Here is a 22,924-nt window from a genome sequence, read left to right on the forward strand (position 1 = left end):
TTTGAAGTAAAGGACGCGGTCCTATCAGTGATTGACAGCTATCTCTGTATACACCGTCATAGAGGGAAGGCTGTCAATCACTGATAGGAACCCCTCCTTGACTTCAAAGCTCAGTATAACCATGGATATAAATGAAAGAAGTACAAGTTTCACTGAATCTCTTCCCACAAAACTGTACATCAATCTGCTCAGCTCCTCCTGATTTATAACATGCTGCCTGCAGATGTATTCATATTTTCATGGTGATAGGTTCCTTTTAAACACTTCTCTGGATTCCCCCATACACATGCCAAGTGTGAATGTGTTTTCAATGGGGTAAGGGGAATAAACTACTGCCAGACGCCTTGGCAATTGCTCATATACGACCAGAACAAAGATTCTTGCCCTCAACACACTCAAGACAGTCATCTGACCTGCCAAAATTGGTAGGTTCAGATGACTTACATATAAGAGCACCTCTACAAGTCCACAACAACTGTAGGCCTGTAGGTTGTCTAACTTTATCTTCAGTGAAAGGGAAAGTAATGATTAAGACAATTATTCAAGATGACAAAGGAAAGAAGACTTGGGTTAAATGAGGGAATGTAAAAAAAGAGAGAAGATATATGTTCTTTCAGAATACTAACCCAAGCTAGACTGTTAAGATAACAGAAGAGTCCATATCAAACACATGCCTGTTTATGTACACCTATGTAGATGCCATGCTGCTCTGAGTGATGAACTAAATGTAGTGACACAGCATTTTTCTGTAACGCATAATACAAATAATTGTCCATTTCATACGCCAATCTTCCCATCCATTTTTTCTTATTTTTGGTGCGAATATTTTCTTTTTTTTATGTAACTTTGGATTCAAAAGTTTGTAATTTTTTCTTTGTGTTTAGTATTTTTACTTGTGTTTCCTTGTTTGGTGGTTTAATATCCCGACCCCTCCCACCCCACCCAAAAAAAAATCCTCAAGCTTAAAACATTGAGAGTGAGGTATGGGGAGAGCGATACAGGGGAGCAAGGGAGTGAAAAAATGTCCCTCCCCCCATAACCCTCCCCAGAGAATAAAGCCCTTCCCTTGTCCCTCCACAAATGATTAAAGCATCACAGCGAGAGTTCTTGGAGTGCTGTTAACACCCCTAAGTATTACAAAGTTCAAGTCACTGGTTGAGAGGTTCTGAATTCCATATTTGAAATATAACTCCCAAAATCTCTACGTACACACATGTGTACATGCATGTGTGACAGGACAGTGGGCATCGCCTCTTGTTTGGTTCCTTAAGTCATGGAACTTTTGGTTATATTTAGTTTTTTTTTTCCGTCCCCCTGTTCATTGGTTTATTGTTCAGTCATTCCCTCTCCCTAAGTCAGGGAAATTAGGTAAAGAGTTCATAGACAGGGGGAGGTCACTCTTGTTTTGGCACCAGGTTCAGGAAATGCAGAAAAGCTTTGGGTTCTCAGTATTTCTATGCAGAGGTTTAAGGGTTTTTCATTTTCTATTTGGCCTGTGTTGTGATGTATTTCTTTGTGTATATTTCCCTGCTGGAGAGACAAGGGAAACAGTCATGAGAGCAGGGTGAAGTGTCCCTCCAGCAGGCTAAAGAGTGAGGAAGCATTCTTGAGTGAGGGAACGCTTCATTTGTAACAGACAGACACAAATAGGTAGACAATCACATAAAAAGGGAAGAGACACAAACACTCTAGGGGGTAAATAAAAGAAACACAAGTGAAATAAAATAGAAAGTCAGCCTCAAAGCTGAAGAGTGAGACAGTAATAGAGTATCTCTATAAAGCCATGAGCACAGAGGTAGCAGCACTCTTTGGCCTGAGTTGAGGTATTGCAGAGGATGCTCCATCACTACATGCACTTTGTGCACGGTGCTGCTGTGACCTCAGGTGTTGGCTTCGAGCTGCAGGACCCTGCAGTAGTACTTGGCAGGAGAGGCAGTGATAGGTACAGACCCTCACTCTAAGAGGTGGTGGATGTGGAGGAGGGCCAGTGTAACAGCCTGCACGTTGATGAGCTTCTGCTTCCCCTTCTTCGTCATAAGATGTCTTGCACCGTTGGCACTGGTACCTAATTGCCACATCCACCATTGGAATATCTTCATCTTCTAAGTCATCATCTCGTTCCACACTTTCTTCCTCTCCCACTGTAGGTTCCTGGTCTCCACTGTTGTCACTTGTAGCTTTTGTCTGGGAAGGCTCTGGCTTATGGGATGATGGGATCTCAGGAGCCAGTTTGAGAGGAGCTGGGAGCAGCCCTAGAAGTGTGTGGGGAATGACAGGGTTAATTGGAAATAGACGCTTCTTTAATCCATATAGCTGTTGAAAGTATGGGCCCTGTATCTGGGGGGTGAACAAGGGAGTGGCAGCTGGAGCAAGTGAAAAGGGCATAAAAGGTGCTCCCATTAGAGGAGCAGCCTTTAAAGCTGAGTGACCAGTGGACTCAGGGGTCAATGCCAGTTGTGAGGAGTCCTTAGTGGTATCACTGGTAATATGCGAAGTAGGGGCAGATGGTGCTACACGGGGAAGAAGAGCTGGAGGTACAGAAGACGTCATCCCAATTAGACTAGGAGGAGGGCCTAAGAGAACAGAAAACAAAATGAGAAAAATGAAAGTCTTTCACTAATACCTATTCAAAGCCAAAAGGAGATTGAGGTTCATATAATTAACTCAAATAAATTATAAGCATATATCAGAAAAAAATGAATTACATAAGGCAAGACTTTACAAATGCAATTTATTTTGATACATAAAATTAGTTTGGTAGGGCTATGTTCCCAGGGTCCATAGGGCTACTTTCTTTAGATATAAAACCAAGGGAGGTCTTTGAGTACTAAATTTAATCAAATGCTACCAGGTGGCAAAAATACCACAGTTGGCTGTATACAAAACACTTCCATTTCCCCCCTTTGGTTGACCCAAGCAGCTCCAGAATTCCACCATTATACACTATTTAACGTTCTCTGGATCTCCTTTCTCACAGGCACCACATTAAAAAATCCTAACATCAGCTATTTCTTAAGATTTTGGGATGGGGTGAAGTATTTAGCTGGTCTTATCTCTCCCCACCTCCCACTCAGCTATTAAATATAACAAAGGTTCTAACCCGATGCATACATCGCCAACACTGTCTTGGGCTACTAAAATTGGTTTTAAAGGTTGTCCTACAACTGGGGAAATGCTCCAAGGGTCTAAAGGCTATGGATCAGGGCATACAATTATATCTTCCTTTACAGGACATAATCTCCCTAAAGAGTTCCTGGGAAAACCTCCTTAATAAACATATACAGCAGCCAGTATACCAAAACCTTTCCAAACTTTCATCTCCCTTGTATTCTTAGCAGTTCAGCAAACAATTGCCAACAGCTAAAAAATTAGCAACTTCTTACTTTCTGAAGTTAAGAGGAGTCACTCTTGGTATACGGTGAGCAAGAAACTTGCCTCTATCCTCTTAGTAAGGGCTTGTTCACACGACTGTGCCGTGTTTTGCGGTCTGCAAATTGTCGGATCCGCAAAACACGGATGCCACCCGTGTGCCTTCCACAATTTGCGGAATGGAACGGACGGCCCTTTATAGAAATGCCTAATTTTGTCCGCAAAACGGACAAGAATAGGACATGACTTATAATTTTTGCGGGGCCAGGGAATGGAGCAACGGATGCGGACAGCACATGGAGTGCTGTCCGCATCTTTTGCGGCCCCATTGAAGTGAATGGGTCCGCACCCGAGCCACCACGTCGTGTGAATGAGCCCTAAGGCAAACAAATTTCAACCCATTTGGTTATGTTGGATTGCTTATACACAGCCTTCTGGCTAGCTCCCATAGGTATCACTTTTGTCACTTATACAAGCTTGCCCTGCCTGGTGGACCACCCCTTCACTACCTCTCCTATTTCTTTTCCTTCTCATCTCATCCTTTGCACTTATTTTCTGTGTCTAGTTGGCCCAATCAGGACTCACACATGGGCAGAGTTTACCATCATGCAAGCCATGCAAATGCTTGGGGCCCCCTTCAGCCCATTCAGCAGCGCAAGTGCATTTTTTTTTTCTTTTTAGAAAAATTCAATACAAATGATAAAACAAATCACCTCTTTGGTATATTAGTGAAAGAGGTTCCAAAAATAAATCTTGATTAGCATCTCAAAATGGAAATGTGTGTCAAAAACTCTCAAAGCAAAAATGTTGAAATCTGTATTATTAGCTGACTGTACACCAACAAGTCCCAACTTTCCGATAGTCCACTATTACCAATAGAGATGAATCCCTCTGCAGTAATGATGACCAGTATGTGGTTAGTTTAGAACCAAAAGAATAAATGACTTCTAGTTTACAGTTTATTGAACAATGGTTACATTTTATATTACAAAATCTGAACCTCTGTCTCTACAGACCAACCTATATCTGGGGGGATGAAAAGGTGACAATTTCTATGAGCACATTTGTCTTCAGAGATGCAGATGTCTTTGTGGTATTGCTGAAGTACAGTAAGCCTGTACAGTAGAAATTGACTGAAATGTTCTTTAAGAAGTGCATCATACAATTACCACATAGTAATGTCTGTGGCAAGTCCTTTCTGTTAGTACTTGCATAATTACTGCTAGAAAGATTATTGCCTTTATGTTTCACCAAGCGCTTAGCTGCTGACAAGTGGAAACATGCAGCTGATATGCAACATGACCGAGCTACCAGTACTTGTATATTGTGCATTGTGATCAGGATTTAATGGACATTCTAAAAAAAAATGCTCTATGGCCCACATTTATCAATGCATTTGCACCTTTCTGGGAGCATTTTACTCTTTTAACCACATGCACCATAAATAAGAGACATTTATAAACTGACGTGCATGGTGCAATAGTGGAGTGGAAGTGGGCATGACTTGCTGCTTGGTCAAAATGTAGGCACATTTATAAATTTTTTGTTGCAAATTTTCGAGCAGTCTCATTCCAGCAGATGGCTGGCATAAAATTTAAGGCATATAAGGGGTCATTTATCAAACAGAAATAAGCCTAAATTAGGCGTATTTCTTGCGCAGATAGCAGCACAAGATTGCGCCACTATCTGAGACTTCTCCCCACTCATGCCAGATCTAAAAAAAGCGGGAGTGGCATGGGCGGGGAAGGGGATGGGCCGGTACTATTTTCTACGCCTGCTTTAGGAGTAGAAAATGGTCTAAATGTATGACAGCTAGGAAGCCGTCTTCCATTTAGAAGCGGCGGTGGATTCGCCAAAGTTATGTTGAGGCCGGCGCCTCTTCATAACTCCGGCGGATCCACCGCCAGGTATAGGGGTTATTAAGACAGCCATCTAAAACGCTGGTATTAATAAATGTGCCCCATAGAACCTAAAGATGTGAAAAATTTATCAACATTGTCTGACATTTTGTAACAGCTATAATGCCTTCCGAAAAACGGACTTCAAAAATACTGCCCTTTGTAAATCCACCATCCCCATTGAGTATACTTTTAATGTACTGTCACTAGTTCAGATGGTCTAGGTCAGTAGTGAAAGGGTTTGTAATCCAAAAGGAAATTGTGTTAGGAGTATTTCACCCTCGTGACACTGGGAATCAAAACACTACCTCCACAAGGAAGTGAGAATTTTCACACAAAATTATTCATCACACTGCACATGGGAACCAATAACAACAAGTTTACTTCTATCCTGTAATGGTAGAGTTGCAGGAATTGATATTACTCTACTCCAGTCAATTTAGCTTCTCCCATATGGCAAGACTCTAAAGGTCTTTCTACACAGCCAATGACTGGGCCAATTATCGGGAATGAGTGTTTGTATGAATAGTGAGTCTCGATAATTGGCCTGTGTAAATGTGCTGCCATTCAGTAGCTAAGTCTATGTTTACATATGCGTTGTGAACTCCGGCAGCCTGATCCGACAGAGCAACAGACTGCTGGAGTTCACCATACCCGGCATAGCTTGAAAATGCCACACAACGCAGTATCCCCACTGACTACAATGGGATCAGTCATCCCCATACAGAGAAAATGATTACTGCTAATGCAATTATCATCTCTGCTCAATGAGCAGCCAGTGACTGAGAATGAAGAGTCCATTCCTGATCATTGCCTATGCTTAGGCCCCGGTATAGTGTGCTGTTCGCATGCGTATGTCCCTTTTATGGCCCTGCAAAAAAGATAGAAAATGTTCTATTTTGTGGACAAGAACAGTCATTGCTGCAATGGGGCCTGCAAAAAAAATGTGTGATGCACACGGACTGCATCCGGATCTACGATTCGCGGACTGCAAAACAGATATGGCCTTGTGAATAGCTCCTGATTGTGACTATAGACCTGAAATTGTAGGTGTGATTTTCAATATATACTTCATGTCTATGGCTAGATTTTTTATTTTTTTTCCAAAACAAGAATATAACAGGATTATATTTATTTAAAAGCACCATTAATTCCATGGTGCTTTACATCAAAAGGGGTTACACATACATAATATAAATTATTAACAAACCAGTACAGAGGGGGAGAGGACCCTGCCCACAAGAGCAGTGTACAATGTACAGGGGAATGACCCAATAGGTGAGTGTAGAAACTGCCCATCTGGTTGTGTTGTAGCAGCCTACTCATTGTAGGTGGTAGGCTTTCCTGAAGAGGTGGGTTTTCAGGTTGCTTTCGAAGGTTTGGATGTTGGGGGAGTCTGATGTCCTGGGGTAGCAAGTTCCAGAGTAGGGGAGATGTACATGAGAAAAAATCGTATAGTCAATTGTGTGAAGAACAGAAGAGAGGATAACAAAGAAGGAGGTCGTATGAGGATCGGAGATTACGTGTGGGGATGTATCAGGAAAGCAGGTCAGAGATGTAAGAAGCGGTCTGGTTGTGGACAGTATAGTATGAATCAGCATGAGCATTATGTCTGGTTTACTAGGGTTGATCCTGGTGACAGAACTGCTTTAAAGGGCATGGCAGGATCAAATGTAATCCCAAGCATTATCCTATTAACTGTTATGGATAAGGCAGGTAAGGGGGCTGAGTGACATAGGGGAAAGTCAATGAATTTGGTTTTCTCCATGTTGAGTTTTAGGTAGCGGGATAAGAAGAATGAAGATATTGCTACCAGACACGCTGGGATTCTGGATAGAAAGGAAGTGACATCTGGGTCAGAGAGGTAGATTTGAGTGTCATCAGCATAGAGTTGGTATTAGAAGCCCTGGGACTCCATGGAGGTGTCCCAAGCCGAATGTATAATTGGAGAAAAGTAAGGGACCCAAGACAGAGCCTTGAGGGACACCAACAGGGAGGTGTCATGATCAGGAAGTGATGTGTGAATGGGAAATGCTGAAGGTTCTGTTGGTGAGGTAAGATGAGATCCAGGAGAGGGCCAGGTCTTTGAGGTAAGGGAGGGTTTGTAACAGTAGAGAGTGGTTGACACTATCAAAGGCAGAGGAGAGGTCAGGGAGGAGGAGCACAGAGTGATGACGTTTTGCATTGGAAGCTAGCAGATCATTGGCAACTTTGGGTAGGGCAGTTTCAGTGGAGTGATTAGGTCTGAAGCTGGATTGCAGCTGGTCAAAAAGTGAGTAATGGGGTTGTCTCATCAGGATAAGCCTTTTTTTCAAATGAAGGAAATCAGCTGAACCACTGCATCTCTGGCTTCTAAATCCCCTGGCTGATATTGCCTTGTTAAATAGTAGCCAGCAAATGAAGTGACCACGTAATGCATGGATGGGTTTCTTAGCAGCTCTACTCTCCAGCAAACAGAGGTGAGTACAAAGGGAGGAACCCCCTCTAGGAAGTTCATATCCTCTAATAGGGCATATGGACAGGAGGTGTCCTTTTAATACATCCCATTTAACATTTGCATAAACTAGTGCAATTTAGGTCACCTGGCCAGTTAGTATGAATGAGCGTTCCACAGCCTGCAGCTCGGAAAACTCGTATTGTTCTCATCTCTCTATATGTGACTCCCCAGTTGTTGGCAGCTTCTATTCTGCACCTGTGGCACCAGGGCTAGTCATAGCATTACTACAACTTGGCACTAGCTTCAAAACAAAATTACTGGCCATTAAAGGGGTTCTGCAGTTCTTTTAAACTAATGATCTATCCTCTGGAAAGATCATCAGCATCTGATCGGCAGGGATCCGACGCCCGGGACCCCTGACGATAAGCTGTTTGAGAAGGCAGCGGTACTGGCAGTCGTGACATCACTGGGCCTAAGGGGAAACTGAGAGAAGGCCGCGGAGCTCGGACCCCCGCCGATCAGATGCTGATGATCTTCTATCCAGAGGATAGAACTGCAGAATCCCTTTAACACCTAGGTAAGAGCCATATCACTTGGACATCTGTTTTTTCCACCATTAACAATGAACACGGCTCAACACCTTCTTTTGTATTTGGAATTGGCTCGTGACCGTGAAAAGACAGGGGTCATACAATTTTCTTGGTGCAGATTAAGGCCACCTAAACAGTGGAATAATGCGGTTTTTCTGAGCGGATTCCCGTGTGGAAAAAGCACAACATAGTAGAGTACCAGCATGGTGTATGAGATTAGACAAATCTCATGTACACTTTGTGGTTTTTTTTCTGCACGGAAATTGATCTGCCAAACTGATTTCCAGATCTGCAGCATGTCAATTATGTTTGTTGTTTTAACTGTGGATTTCAGCAAAACCACATCTAATCCGCACCGATGCACTCCGTATGCCTTCCGTTTCCGTATTTCCGTTTTTCCGTTCCGTTCAAAGATAGAACATGTCCTATTATTCATACATAGTCCATATATTATTATTGTCCGCATAACGGACAAGGATAGTACTGTTCTATCAGGGTCCAGCTGTTCCGTTCCGCAAAAAACGGAATGCACACGGACGTCATCCGTATTTATTGCGGATCCGTTTTTTGCGGACCGCAAAATACTGAAAAAGCCATACGGTCGTGTGCAAGAGGCCTTAATCTGAGCTTTGTTTTACCTAACATTGGCGACTATTTTCCTGTCTCTATCATGGGCATTCCTCTGTGCCGCTCACAGTAACTAAAAGCTCACTCACATGACAGTGAAAAACGGCTGCGTGACGGCCATTTTTGTAACGGCCGTCACAAGGTCGTTTTCAGTACCAATTAAAGTAGTAGTAGTTTATACCGGAATGCACTCCTCTAAAGGCCATTAAAAACAGTTAAACGACCTGGAAAGAAGGTAGGGATTTAAAGAGGACCTTTCACTAGATTAAAAAATCTAAACTAAGTATACACAGACATGTAGAGCGGCGCCCAGGGATCCCCCTGCACTTACTATTATCCCCGGGCGCCGCTCCGTTCTCCCGGTATAGCCTCCGGTATCTTCACATGTTAGGCTCCACCCAGTGGAACCTGCCGGCGTCTCTTTCTCCCATGCTGTGGCGCTGGCCAATCGCAGCACTCAGCTCATAGCCTGAGAGGTTTTCTTTTCTCTCAGGCTATGAGCTGAGCGCTGCGATTGGCCAGCGCTACAGCCTGGGAGAAGGAGACGCCGGCAGGTTCCCCTGGGTGGAGCCTAACATGTGAAGATACCGGAGGCTATACCGGGCGAACGGAGCGGCGCCCGGGGATAATAGTAAGTGCAGGGAGATCCCTGGGCACCGCTCTCCATGTCTGTATGCTTAGTTTAGATTTTTTAATCTAGTGAAAGGTCCTCTTTAAAATATTACAATAAAATACCTTGCCAAAGTCACCACTGGGAACACTCATTCTGCACTACAGGCAGTAGCATCTGACTATTCCAGAGTGGTAACATAACATGATCAAACATTCCCTTGTGGCATCAGTGCGGAGCAAGTGTTCCCAGCGTGTCTGTGGTGAGGTATGTTATTTTTTTTTATCTCTTGGTACTAACTGGGTGGGGGACATTATTGTGGCCACTATGAGATGATTATACACACATATACACATACACACACACACACACACACACACAGGGGGCACTATTTGCATAAATCAATAGTATAAGCGACCGTTATGACTGGGAGGACCGTAAATTTGATATTCAGCAAGCACAGAGGAAAAGAGATAAAAATGCCAGATACAAGTGATATAAAGACCAGAAATAGTGTTATTCCTCATGTACACACACACACACCGTACTACTGATTAATGCAAAATTTGTTCAAAGCTCAGTGACGCTTTAAGGGTATGGCCACACTGGTTGTGTGACAGCTGTCGCAGCCAGGTTTTCTGAGTAGCAGTGATCCCATAGAAATAAATGGGATTGCAGTGACCAATGCAAGAAATCAAACACTGCTTGCGACTGCCCTCATTCACTTCTATAGGATCACCACTACTCAGCGAACCTGGCTGCAACCAGTGTCGCCCCGTAGCCGTACCCTAAGTGTGACTAATCTAATTTCTGCAGCAATTCTACATTTTTCTGGTTGCATAAGCTAGTGAAGAAAATTGGTAATACAGGCTGAAATCAGAAGTAATAGGAGAGCAAAGCATAAAACCCTTTCTCAAATTTAGTGTTAAAAAGCTGTAGCTTTAAGATAGGGAGCTGACGTCTCACTATTTTGACTGCTTTGTGAGACCTCCTTCTTCTACGCTGGGAAAGTCCACTGTGAGGCGAAAGCACAGCAGAGATATGGAATCTCTCTTCATGCTGGATGTTTTAGCAGCAATGTTCAAAGGATTTTTGCGTATTATGGATGAGGAGGTTAGATGCAGTAGCAACAGTCCTGTCACAACTTTCTATTCAATGTGGCATGGCTGCTTCTAGCTCTGTATCCTCCTGCTAGAGCAGAATAGTCTTCTACAAGCAGCTGTCTCCTCCTCTAGCAGATTAACTATTTTAATCTGTGTACTGTGGGTGGAATTTTACACTGGTAAATCATATCACATCGCTGATAAAAATAATAATAATCTGCAGTAAAGTTCAAACTCCTGGCAAGAAGTGAGGAATAATCTTGCGTTTTGTGGATTTGCTGCAGCCAGGGGCGTAACTACTATAGCAGCAGACCAGGCGGCTGCTATGGGGCCCAAGGCAAGAGGGGGCCAAGTTGTAGTTGGGATTATCTCCTCTTCTATCGGAGGTGAAAACTTGGTCAAGACGCTACCTTCTAAAAAGGAACAAATTTTAGCAAATGAGGCAGTGGAAAAATGGCCCAAGGGTCATTGAAAATGGGTTAGGCAGAAACCCTTCTGTCCTGTGTGGGGGGCCTGGTTTGATCCTTGCTATGGGGCCCTTACTTCTTTATGTACGCCACTGGCTGCAGCACTGTACATATTGTAGGAAGGCGCAAGGGTCCGTCGTTGACGGAAGGTATGTGTCACCAAGGTTCCGGGCCTCGGTGAAGTAAGAGCCGGTATTTTCAACTGTCAGGGTCAGCTAGTGCTGTTTGACACATTGCTATTTTAGTATGGCTGTAAGCTGATCCGGGCCGGCTCTTACTGGGAGTAGCCGAAAAGTTTTTGTTTTCCGGGCACGAGTGTATGTCCTTTATTAAGTCCCCTGACAAAATGGAGGCGGTCATGAAAGCCCTTGTGGAGGCTAACTTGCAGCTGCGGGAGGCTAACAAGCAGCAGCAGGAAACTAACCAGCTGCTATTACAACATGTGATGGCGTTGCAAGCGGCAGGAGTGTCCCAGAACGTCCACGATGCCCAGAAAGCTGTCCGTGCGGCGATCCCTAAGATGACCCCCTCGGATGACGTCGAGACCTATCTGGCGGTGTTCGAAAAGGTGGCCATGAGCAAGAGGTTACCCCGAGACGAGTGGGCTGAGGTCGTCCCTCCGTTCCTGGCGTCTGGACCCCAGCAAGTGTTTTTCGATCTACCCAATGATCAAGCGGCCAACTACCCGACCGTAAAAGGTGAGATCCTGGCAACACTGGGGGTGAATGTATTGGTCTGGGCCCAGCAGGTGCATCATTGGGAATTTAAAAAGCCTGAACCCGCCAGAGCACAATATTATGACATGCTACACTGGTTGCAATAGTGGCTGCAGCCTGACGTATTGACTACCCCTGCTATGCTGGGCTGTCTGTTGGCGGATGTGCTCTGATGTCTCCTGGTAATGCCTTAGAGATGGTCGATCTGGTAGAGCGCTCCTAGGCCACCAGAAAACTACAGGGGGGTTCTTTTGGGAGGGGGCCCGTCAAACCCCGGAAATCTCCACCCCAGACCTGGCGGCTGGTGCCAGCAAAACCCGCCGGGACGTACCCCCTGCAGACCCAGCCCCGGTGGTCTGCTGGCGGTGTCAGAAGCCTGGACACATAAGGACCGACTGTCCCCATCAGGGTGAACCCATGGATACCAACTATGGCTACCGCCACTCATTGTATGCCAGGAAGCTGTGTGCCACAGGTACCTCCGAGACTATAGACAATAGCCACCTGTGCCAGGTGGAAGTGGGGGACACTCTGGCGGTGGCACTGCTGGATTCAGGGAGCCTGGTGTCCCTGGCAAGAGCTGCCCTGGTGCAGCCCGCCGAGTATACTGGCCAAAAAGTCAGCGTTGTGTGCATTCATGGATATTTAAAGGACTATCCCACCGCCCTGGTCTCTCTGTCAACGGTGGCTGGCAGGTGGACTCATGAGATGGCCGTCGCCACCAAATTACAGTATGAACTAATAATTGGGAGAGACTTCCCCAGTTTCCCGGCACTATGGCCGGATACGAAAGTTACCGATACCCGTGAGACAGATGTAACCCTAGCAGAGTGGCCCAGCTCAGGGGGGAGACCAGAACCCTGGGAACCTGAGTCCAAAGGGCCAGCGGTAGGGGTGACCGCCACTTCGGTGGAAGAGGGGGAGACAACCCAGCTAAGTGTGATGGTGGGAGACATGGAGGACTTGCCGCCGGAGATAATTTTGGTTCTGCACCACACCGGGACCCAACCCTATCTCGAGCTTGGGGAAATGTATTAATAATAGATGGGGAACCACAACAACCGGGGGCAGAGTCGATGTTTCTCCGTTTTGTGGTTCATCAAGATATGTTGTATTGGGTAAACCAGCTGCGAGGTGAATCCATTGAACAGTTGGTGGTTCCCCAGGCTTATCGCAAACTCGTGTTAGAGTTAGCCCACCAGCATGTTCTCGGGGGTCATCTGGGTTTTACTGGCCCAGTGTGTTCAGAGAGGTAGAAGAATATTGTAAGTCTTGCCCAACCTGCCAAATAACGAGCCCCCAGCCACATTTCCGTAGCCCCCTGGTACCCCTCGAAAATATCGAGGTCCCGTTCGAGCGAACCGCTATGGATCTAGTAGGCCCGGTACCGAAGTCCGCTAGAGGGCACCAACACATCTTGGTCGTCCTTGACTACGCCACTCGGTACCCGGAGGTGGTGCCGCTGCGTCATACATCAGCCAAACTCATAGCTAAGGAGTTAATGGAGAGGTTTTCTTGAGTGGGTCTGCCTAAGGAGGTTCTGACTGACCAAGGGACCCCGTTTATGTCTAAGGTCATGAGGGAACTCTGTAAGTTGCTCCACATAAAACAGCTATGGACGTCAGTGTATCATCCGCAAACAAATGGCCTGGTAGAGAGGTTTAATCAAACATTAAAAAATATGCTAAAAAGAGTGGTGTCTAAGGATAGGAGGGACTAAGACCTTCTTCTGCCCTATCTCATGTTTGCAGTGCGAGAGGTGCCCCAGGTCTCTACTGGGTTCTCGTCCTTCGAACTGCTATATGGCAGACACCCTTGCGGTCTGTTGGACGTGGCCAAAGAGGCGTGGGAACAACAACCCACACCGCACAAAAATGTTGTTGAGTACGTCACCCAGATGCAAGGACGGATGGAAACAGGGTTACCTCTGGTTAGGAAGCATATGGAGGCAGCTCAGCGAGCCCAGAGTAGGGTCTATAATCAGCAGGCTCGGGTCTGGAACTTTAACCCGGGTCATCGGGTATTGGTTCTGGTACCAACCGTAGACAGTAAGTTACTAGCTAAGTGGCAGGGGCCCTACGAGGTACTTGAAAAAATTGGAGGTAGATTACAAGGTACACCAGTCAGGGAGGCGAAAGCCGGAGCAGGTGTACCATGTGAATCTGCTCGAACCATGGAAAGATAGGGAAAGCTGTACTGAAAACAGCCCGCGACGAGAGTTTCTACGGAAAGTGGTTTCGGCCCCTCTGTCTGAAGCAAGGGAAGCGGCTGCCACAGTGAAAATTGCTGACAGCTTCTCCTCTAAACAGGCTCAGGAAGCCAGGGAGTTCATTAGTCGGAACACTGATGTTTTCTCAGGCCTCCCTGGATGCACTTCCATAATCTGGCATAACATTATCACTGAGCCTCAGGCAAAAGTCCAGTTAAAACCATACAGGGTACCCGAGGCCCAGCGACAAGCCATTGCGGAGGAAGCGCAGCTAATGCTGCAGCTAGACGTCATTGAGGAGTCCAAAAGTGAATGGGCCAGTCCGATAGTCTTAATACCCAAGATGAACGGGACATTACGGTTCTGTAACGATTTTCGCAAACTAAACGAAATCTCTAAGTTTGATGCATATGCCATGCCTCGGGTGGATGAGCTTATTGAGAGGTTAGGCCAAGCTCGGTATTTTTCTGTTTTGGACCTCACCAAAGGGTACTGGCAGGTACCCTTGACAGAGGCTGCTAAAGAGAAAACTGCCTTCATCACACCAGAAGGGCTATACCAATGTAAGGTGTTACCCTTTGGTCTGCATGGCGCCCCTGCCCCTTTTTAACGTCTCATGGACATTGTACTTCGTCCACATTGTCGGTACGCTTCGGCTTACCTGGACGATATTCTCATTCATAGTACCGACTGGGAAAGTCATCTAGCAAAAGTGCAGGCTGTAGTGGACTCCCTTAGGAAGGCTGGACTGACCGCTAACCCAAAAAAAAATGTGCGGAGACTAAGTACCTGGAGTATGTCATTGGACGCGGAGTCATCAAACCCCAAGTAAATAAAACAGAGGCGATTCTGAATTGGCCCCGGCCTGTCACCACTAGGCAAATAAAGTCGTTCCTGGGAAAAGTGGGCTATTATAGGAGGTTCGTTCCCCATTTTGCCACTTTAGCAGCTCCGTTGACAGGGCTCCTGAAGGGATGTCCGTTATGGTCCGCTGGAATGACCAGGCGGAAGAGGCTTTTTCCGCATTGAAGTCGGTCTTGTGCGGGTCACCGGTTCCTTCAAGAGGGAGTTTGTGGTACAGACCGATGCCTCTGAAGTAGGCCTCGGAGCTGTACTCTCTCAGGAAATCAATGGGGAGGAACATCCCGTTGTTTTCCTGAGCCGCAAACTTACCCAGAGACTAGGTACAGTATAGTCGAGAGAGAGTGCCTGGCCATCAAGTGTGCACTCATGTCTCTCCGCTATTATCTGTTGGGGAGAAAGTTCCGTCTGGTGATCGACCACTCCCCTCTCAAGTGGATGAGCCAAGCCAAAGAGAGGAATGCTTGGGTCACCAGGTGGTTCTTGTCGTTACAGAACTTCAAGTTCTCAGTGGAATACAGGGCAGGCCGCTTACAGGGATATGCGGATGGCCTGTCCCGGGTACACTGTCTGGCAAGTGTTCACCCCCTCAGGGTTAAACAAAGGGGGGAGGTATGTAGGAAGGCGCAAGGGTCCGTCATTGACGGAAGGTATGTGTCACCGAGGTTCCTGGCCTCGGTGAAGTAAAAGCCGGTATTTTCAAGTGTCAGCGGCAGCTAGTGCTGGTTGACACGTTGCTATTTTAGTATGGCTGTAAGCTGATCCGGGCCGGCTCTTACTGGGAATAGCCAAAGTGCTAGGTGGGTGGTTTCTCCCCATGCTCTGGGTCTTTACTGGCCTATATCAAACCCAGCCAGGAGTCTCAGCTGTAGGTGTGGATTACTCCTCTCTGACAGTGGAGCGCTGTCAGTCCCTATGTGTTTTGGCATCTCAAAACTTGTGCCGTGCAAAAGGGCTGGGAGCCGCATGCTGAGAAACAGGCCCCTAAAGCCTGCTGTGGACCACAGGTGGAGAAACTGCAAACCAGGTGAAGGTTTTTGTTCTGTGGACTTCTCATGGTGTGAACAAACACCTAGACTGCAAAATGTAACTTTTTTGTTTTTCCTTATGTGTGAATAAAGCACTGAACTGTTTAAGTTAAAGACTTTGTGGTTGCCTCTATACTGCGTCCGCTAGCCTGTCTACCAGAGCAAATCCCCCCCAAAATATATTGTGATCACTCATATCGGTCCCTATACACACTAGGGATCTCTTTATAGTGAATTCGTCCCCTTTCTCAAGCACTATTAACAGCAGTTCTATATAAGTAGCACTGATGACACTGACTCTAGATCTCTGCTTTGTGAATATTCCTCCCTAGTTCCCCGATGTGCAGCTGAAAACACATTGACAGGACTGACGCTCAGAAGGTTCTCTATATCAGTAGGTTTTTGCTGTGTACTCCAAAACTGGAGGAAACACAGAGGAGAACATACAAACTAATATATAGATGTTGTCCTTAATCAGGTTCGGACCCAAGACCCCAGCTTTGCATGACAACAGTACTAACCACAGAGCCACCATGCTGTCCATCTAAGCACACAATCTCATTTACCATTCAGACACTGTGTAGTCATCTTCACCCTCTCACAGTTGGTAACTCTTAGAGAAGTAGAGAAATTTATCAGATATTTACCTCTTTCTGCAAAAAGGAAAGTAAAACCTGTGTCCCTGTTCCAGTGAACCCATCTGATTTGGAGATTATATTTATTTGAGAAAAGTCTTATAATTACACCTCACTTTATGTGTTTTGACCAGAACCGATAAGCCCTCTTTAATTCATCATCAAGTTTCTGAAGTGTCTTCACTCACACTACTTTTGTCAGTTGTTTCACTGGTTAATATAATTAAATAGGTTGTCCACCACTATTGGATCTGCCAATCAGCTGTTTCCGAGTAGCTCTGGTGCCGGTGTTCTGAGAAAAAGCCTTAACTTGAAAAATAACCTTACCCCATGTGACTTCTGTGACGCCCCCCTGATGGAGAAATGCCCCCCAATATTCTGCAAACACCCCCCTGGATGAAGCGCGCTGTGTAGGGAGGATAAGAAGATTTTACAATCGCGTGTGCACAGTGTGAGGGTATGGAGATTTAACAAGTACAAAGACCGTGAAATCTCCTTACCTCTGAGGGCGCATGCGCGGTGTCCGTGCGTGCATCCACGAGTCAGTGCGCGCTGTAAATTTACCTTTCCTGTGCGAGGAGGCGCCGTGCCGTGGTACTGCGCAGGCGCACACACACCGGCAGTCACGCGGGGTAAGGTTATTTTTCAAGTTAAGGCTTTTTCTCAGAACACCGGAATTACATAGCTCCTTTACTGTGTAGTGGACAGAGGTGGTTACTGCAGCACTGCTCACATTCACTTTAATTCTGGTGCTGGAGCTACACTGAAACACCTGATTTGAGGGGGTGCAGGGTATCAGACCCCCACCGATCAGATAGCAATGTCCTGTTCTAAGGATAAAGTGCCCTTTACACTGCCCAGTGTTCGGGCAGGTTATCACTAAGGAGTATTTGTACAAATGCTTGTTAGTGATAATATGCCGGTGTAAAGGTGCCTCCGATTACCCAGACAAACAAGTAAAATACTTGTTCATCTGGTAATAGGATCGTTGGTGTGGTCACCTAAATCATAATTTGGCTCCTCCACTGATTAGCAGGCGATTGCTGGTAAGGAACGCTTCCTTCCCACAAATCGTCAGCCTCATCCATCAGTGTAAAGGGGCCTTAAGCCATCACTTTTAAAAGATGGACAACCCCTTTAAGTATGTATATCAACCAGTGACAGCTGAAATGGGTGACACAACCAGTTAACAGCTGAAGATTATAATCAGGATTAAGTGCAATATTATGTAGCAACATACAATATCTAGCTGTCATTTTTCTGTTGTGTTATCTTTCCTTCCTCTATGTTGTATGTGCTCTCAAATAATTATTTAAAAATGTACATTTCTGTAGACCATTAAATTAATGTTTTAGGATACTGCAAGGTAATATTAGGAACTTAATGTTGCAACCTGGGCTTTCCGAATTTTAAATTGAATTGTTCCCATCTGACTATAAACCAGCCCACCTTTTTATATATTTCCTATTCCTAAAATGTATTTTACCTGTGTTGAAAGTTGCCAATCCACTGATTGGTGCAGGAATGCCCTGACCAGGCATTAGTAAAGGTGTGAGCCTTTGGATTTGAGGAGTCACAGTGGCAGGACTCTGGAAGTTGAGAATCTGTGAGACTGGTTTGCTTTCAGGAACAGAAGCTGCTCCTCCACTGGGGTGAGTGTCCCGGTAACGACTTTCTTCCTTTAGTTGCTGATGTATTAATATTCGCAGTCTTGCAATATGCTGCTTGGAGAATATATGGGCCCGGCATGGGATGGTAGGTCCATATTTTACATTACAGTGTGTACATTCTGTAGGTTGAGGTCCTTCATTAATAGAGGCTGTTCCGACCAAACCCTGTAATTTGGCTTTCTTTTCTTTGGCTCTAGCATTCTGGAACCAAACTTGCACAACTCTTTTTTGCAGCCCGATTGCTCCCCCAAGACAGTCACACTCTTGCATACTTGGAGTACGATATTCAGCATAACAGGCCTTTAATATTCGTAACTGCAAACTACTCATTTGGGTACGATAACGTCTTGCTCCAGAACTACCCAACAATCCTTCAGAACTCAAAGTTCCTTTGCCAGGACTAGAAGGTCCAGGATCTGAGCTTGATGAATCACTCATGTCTCCTCCTTGAGGACTGTGTATAAGGGATTCCATTATTTTTGAGAGTCCTTTCTCATCTACAGATTTTTGGCTGTTCATACCTTGGTTCTCCACAGTTTGGTTCTCAGTAGCCTGCTGTTCTGAATTTATGACTTTAGTAGCTTCGGTAGTCTGAGGAAATGGTGGCGTTAATATTTTTTCAGGCTCAGCAGTCTGTCCTCCTGATGGCTGGCCAGAAACTTGCTGACTTGCTGCAGAATGCAACTTCACTTCTGGGGCTGAAGACAACACAATTGGTGGTGCAGGCTTGGCTGTAAATGAAGCCAGTAATAAACCTTGCGAAGGCTGGGAAGTGCTAACAAGGCTGGAAAGTACTTGGGCTGGATTTACAAGGCCAGTAAATGTTTGGTTTGGGTTCACTAAACCAGATAAAGCTTGAGGTGGGTTCACAAGGGGGTTTACAATGCCAGGCAAAGCCTGAGGATTAGCAAGATTAGTTATAGCTTGTGACGGATTAACTAAACTAGGTAGAATTTGTGTGGCACTGAGTATTCCTGAAAGGGCCTGGGATGGATTGACCAATGGTTTTGTAACTGGAGTTGTAACACTGCATGAAATTGGGGGTTTTGGGAGTATTGAAGAACATGTAGTGTGCACAGTTGATGAGACAGATTTTGCTGGTAACTGGGACACCACTTGGCTTGTGGGAGCATGATAATAGTAATTAATTCCGTCTTTTTTGGATCCTTCATTTGGAGAATCATCTTGCTGCCTGGGAGCTGAAACAGATGATGGTGTTCCCCCTCGGTACTGACCTTTACGCTCACGGGCTCTTGTGTTCTGAAACCAAACCTGAACTACTCTTTTCTTTAAGCCTACTTCAAGAGATATACGCTCGAGAGTGCTTCTTGTGGGGTTAGAATCTTGCAGATACCATCTATGTAAAATATCAAGTTGTTCTGGTAATATGGTGGTTCTTAAACGCTTGTCTCTGGGAGGCTCATCTCCACCTTCGCTTCCAGTTGGAGATAGACTTTCCTCCTCGTGTTTCCTTTTTCTCTGACAGGTCACCTCACCAGCCCCAACAGGGATGAGGAGAGAGAGATCCATCAGTGGTGCTGACAGATTACCACTACTTGGTAAAGATTTGCTTTGGTTCTGATCAGCTGAACTTGGGATGGATAGTTCATTCTGTTCTGCTGGCTGATCTATTTGATCAGGCTGCTGAGTATTTGCTTCACTCATTTTAGGTGAACCAATATTTATTTTAGTCACTGAGATTATTGGTTCGTGTTCTTCTACATTATCATCACTTTGCTCATTTTCTTGCTTCTCTTGCTCATTTTTGTTTGCCTTTTCTTGGTTGCCAATATGATCAGGCATAGGATCTTCTCTTTGTTTAATTGTATCTGACTCTTCTTCCTTTTCTTGTACTTCAGTTGTTTCTTCAGTATAATCATTATAACAAATTTTGAGATGGCGGATTAGTTGAAATATACAAGGGAGAGTAATACCGCATTTTCGACAAGGTGGTATTTTACTATTGGCAGCAGAACGTTCCCCTGGTTGACCAAGATGAAGAGGGGGTGAAGGAGAGGTCCCAGTTTCTGCAGCTTGTTTTCTTGCTTTTTGACGAGCATTTTGAAACCATACAACCACCACTCTCCCAGATAGGCCTAACAGCTCTGACAACTGTTCTACTTCACTATCTCTTGGGTATGCACTGTATTCAAAGAAACTGTTCAGAGCCTGGGTCTGAAATTCTGAGAATTTTGTCCGTGAGAAACGACGATGACCCAAACGATCAAGCCGTGAGTATTCCTCTGTTTCTTCTTCCTGATTATCATGGATAATATTCTCCTTTTGCTTGTACCAGTGTGTGATAGTTGCAGGGGACAGCCCAGTCTTATCAGCTACCCACATGATTTGTTCTTCAAGTAAAGGCCCCGGAAATTCAAATAGACTTTGCAGAAAACTGAGCTGTTCAATTGTGACACCATGCTCAAGTATAGCTTCTTGTTTCTCCAACTCTTTAGAACACTGAGAAAGCTGAGACGTTGCAGAAAAGTCTAGTGGAGTAACTGATGACCCTGTTATATCAGAATTAATTCCAGAAGGGTTGTGGCTATCATAAGTACGACGAAAATTGGCAGCATAGCGACTCAAAGCTTCAAAGGGGAGTAAACGTTGGTGCATGTGTTCTTCATGTGTTTTAAGGATCAGTCTGTTTGAGAAAAGTTTACCACAAGTACCACACTGTAGTTTCTCAGTGGAAGAGGGAGTTGGTGATCTATCAAGTGGAGGAGCAGGAGGGCGTGGCTGAGGCTGTGCCTGGGAACTCATTGGCTGTCTTCCCTCATTGTATTGTGTGACCAATTCAAAGCCAAAATTTTCTAGCAAGGCCCTTGCTGCAGACCCTGTAGGATCTCCAGAAACCTTGGAAGAAGAGTCTGGATTCTGTGAGGCACTTGTCTCGCCAGTGGCTGCATCACGCTCATCTGGTACTTTTTCATCCTTCTCACTTGCTTGTCTAGGAGTTGCACTTGATTGATCACCTTCATCTTTAATATGTGAAGGCTGCTGGGCACCTCCAAAGGGCATGAAAGGAGCTGAACTCCCGTCTCCACTGACTTTGAGCTCTTGAAGGTAGAATGGAAGAAGAAGCTGCTGTTGTTGGCGCTGGAGTTTCAAAAGGGTTTCAGGTATCAGTGGAAATGAGGGAAGCAGTGATGGTGCGAAAAGAGGAGAAGGCTGCACAAGTGGAGTTGGCCTAGACAAATCCATTGAAAGCGGCATTGGTGGGGGAGCAACAGTAGTAGGCAGTAGAGGAACTCCCATGCATTGTCCAACTTGCTGTTGTCTCTTCTTAGAAACATCAATTCCTTGTGCATCTGCTGCTTCTCCTCTATCAGTATTAGTCTCACTTTTAATTCCAGATTCTCTTGGTGGCTTTTCAGAGGGAGTCTTGGCAGGATCTTGCTTTGAGCTCCTAGAGCGGGTCTGGTGGAGAACAGAGCGCATGTGAATTTCTAATGTCGAGCTTTGGTTGTATGACACATGGCACACTGTGCACTTATAAGGTTTGTCTTGTCCTGTCTGTATACTATGTCCTGTGGTTCCTACTCCAGACTCATTTCTGGTGGAAAGGGAAGGGTCAAGAGAGGCTTTCCGCACTTTGTGCAAGTGAGATACTGAATTGTAATGTACAAGTAGAATATTTTTTTGAGTAAAGGACTCCTTGCATATGACACATTTATGAGGCCTTGAAGGATCCATAAACTTGTCCATAGCAAAGTTGGCAGTCTTTCGGTATGTAGATTGTTGAGGTTGAGCAGGTGTGCTTTCCTGACTGCCCTTTCTCTCCTCCTGCTCCACAATATCAACTTCCCGGCCATGGCCTTCACATGCTTGCTGGATATCAGATGGACTGAGCTCAGGATGATCCTTCTCTAAGTGTGTTCTCAAGTCTTGTGCATTTTCAGAAGTCAGTGGACACAAGGGGCATGTGGTTTCATCTTGTGCTTTCTCATTATCTGCTAAAGTATCAACAGTCTCAACAGGGTTTGTGGAAACATCACCAGGGGATTCTGGAGGGGAAGATTCTGTAACTTCACCTGTGCAAAGTAACAAAATATTAATTTAAGAACAGCTTATACTAAATGTGATTAAATCATCAAATTAACAAAACATTGCAGTTTTGATTCAATACTCCTGAATCAAAACTGTAGCAGTGAAAAAGTAATCAGAGTACAGAGTAGTACAGTTAAGAAAAAATAAATAAAACTGTATTCTGATTGGTGGCTATGAGATATAATTCCATATGTTTTCCTAATAGCGTATTTACATGTGCCGACTGAGCAGGCAATTATAGGTAAGGTACCGCTCCTTCCCGATAATTACCTGCTAGTCAGAGAAGGCGAGAGCTAAATTTACATGTAGTAATCACCTCCACGTATGGGGACCAGTGATGGCTACTGCCATCACTTGATCTCTTACAGATCTGCTGTCCAGAATTTATAGATTAAAGTCAGCATACAATGCTTTCGGAAAGCCTTTAGACCCTTTCATTTTTTTTCACATTTTGTTAGGCTGCAGCCATGTGCTAAAATAAATAAATTCGAGTTTTTCCCAGCTATCTGCACTCAATAACCCATAATTAGGGAGTGAAAACAGAATTGTAGAATTTTTTGCAACTTTATTAAATAGGAAGGTATTCAGATCATGTTCTACGACACTTGAAATTTAGCTCTGAGGGCCTCCCATGTCTCGAACAGCAGAATGATA

At 45.1% G+C, this 22,924-nt stretch overlaps 1 protein-coding gene across 1 annotated transcript in view; it reads right to left on the reverse strand.

The window, feature by feature from the left end:
• Positions 1-22,924, reverse strand: part of ZFHX2 (zinc finger homeobox 2) — a 57,004-nt gene continuing 34,080 nt past the window's right edge. Inside the window, exons 8-9 of the mRNA XM_040416888.1 lie at positions 18,037-22,242; positions 1-2,573 (exon numbers count right to left, since the gene is read on the reverse strand). Coding sequence (XP_040272822.1) covers positions 1,774-2,573; positions 18,037-22,242 — 5,006 coding nt within the window. The 3' untranslated portion in view covers positions 1-1,773. The remainder of the gene's footprint in view (positions 2,574-18,036; positions 22,243-22,924) is intronic.

The sequence above is a fragment of the Bufo bufo genome, chromosome 2 (genome assembly GCF_905171765.1).
Source record: "Bufo bufo chromosome 2, aBufBuf1.1, whole genome shotgun sequence".
In the NCBI taxonomy this organism is placed as follows: Eukaryota; Metazoa; Chordata; class Amphibia; order Anura; family Bufonidae; genus Bufo; species Bufo bufo.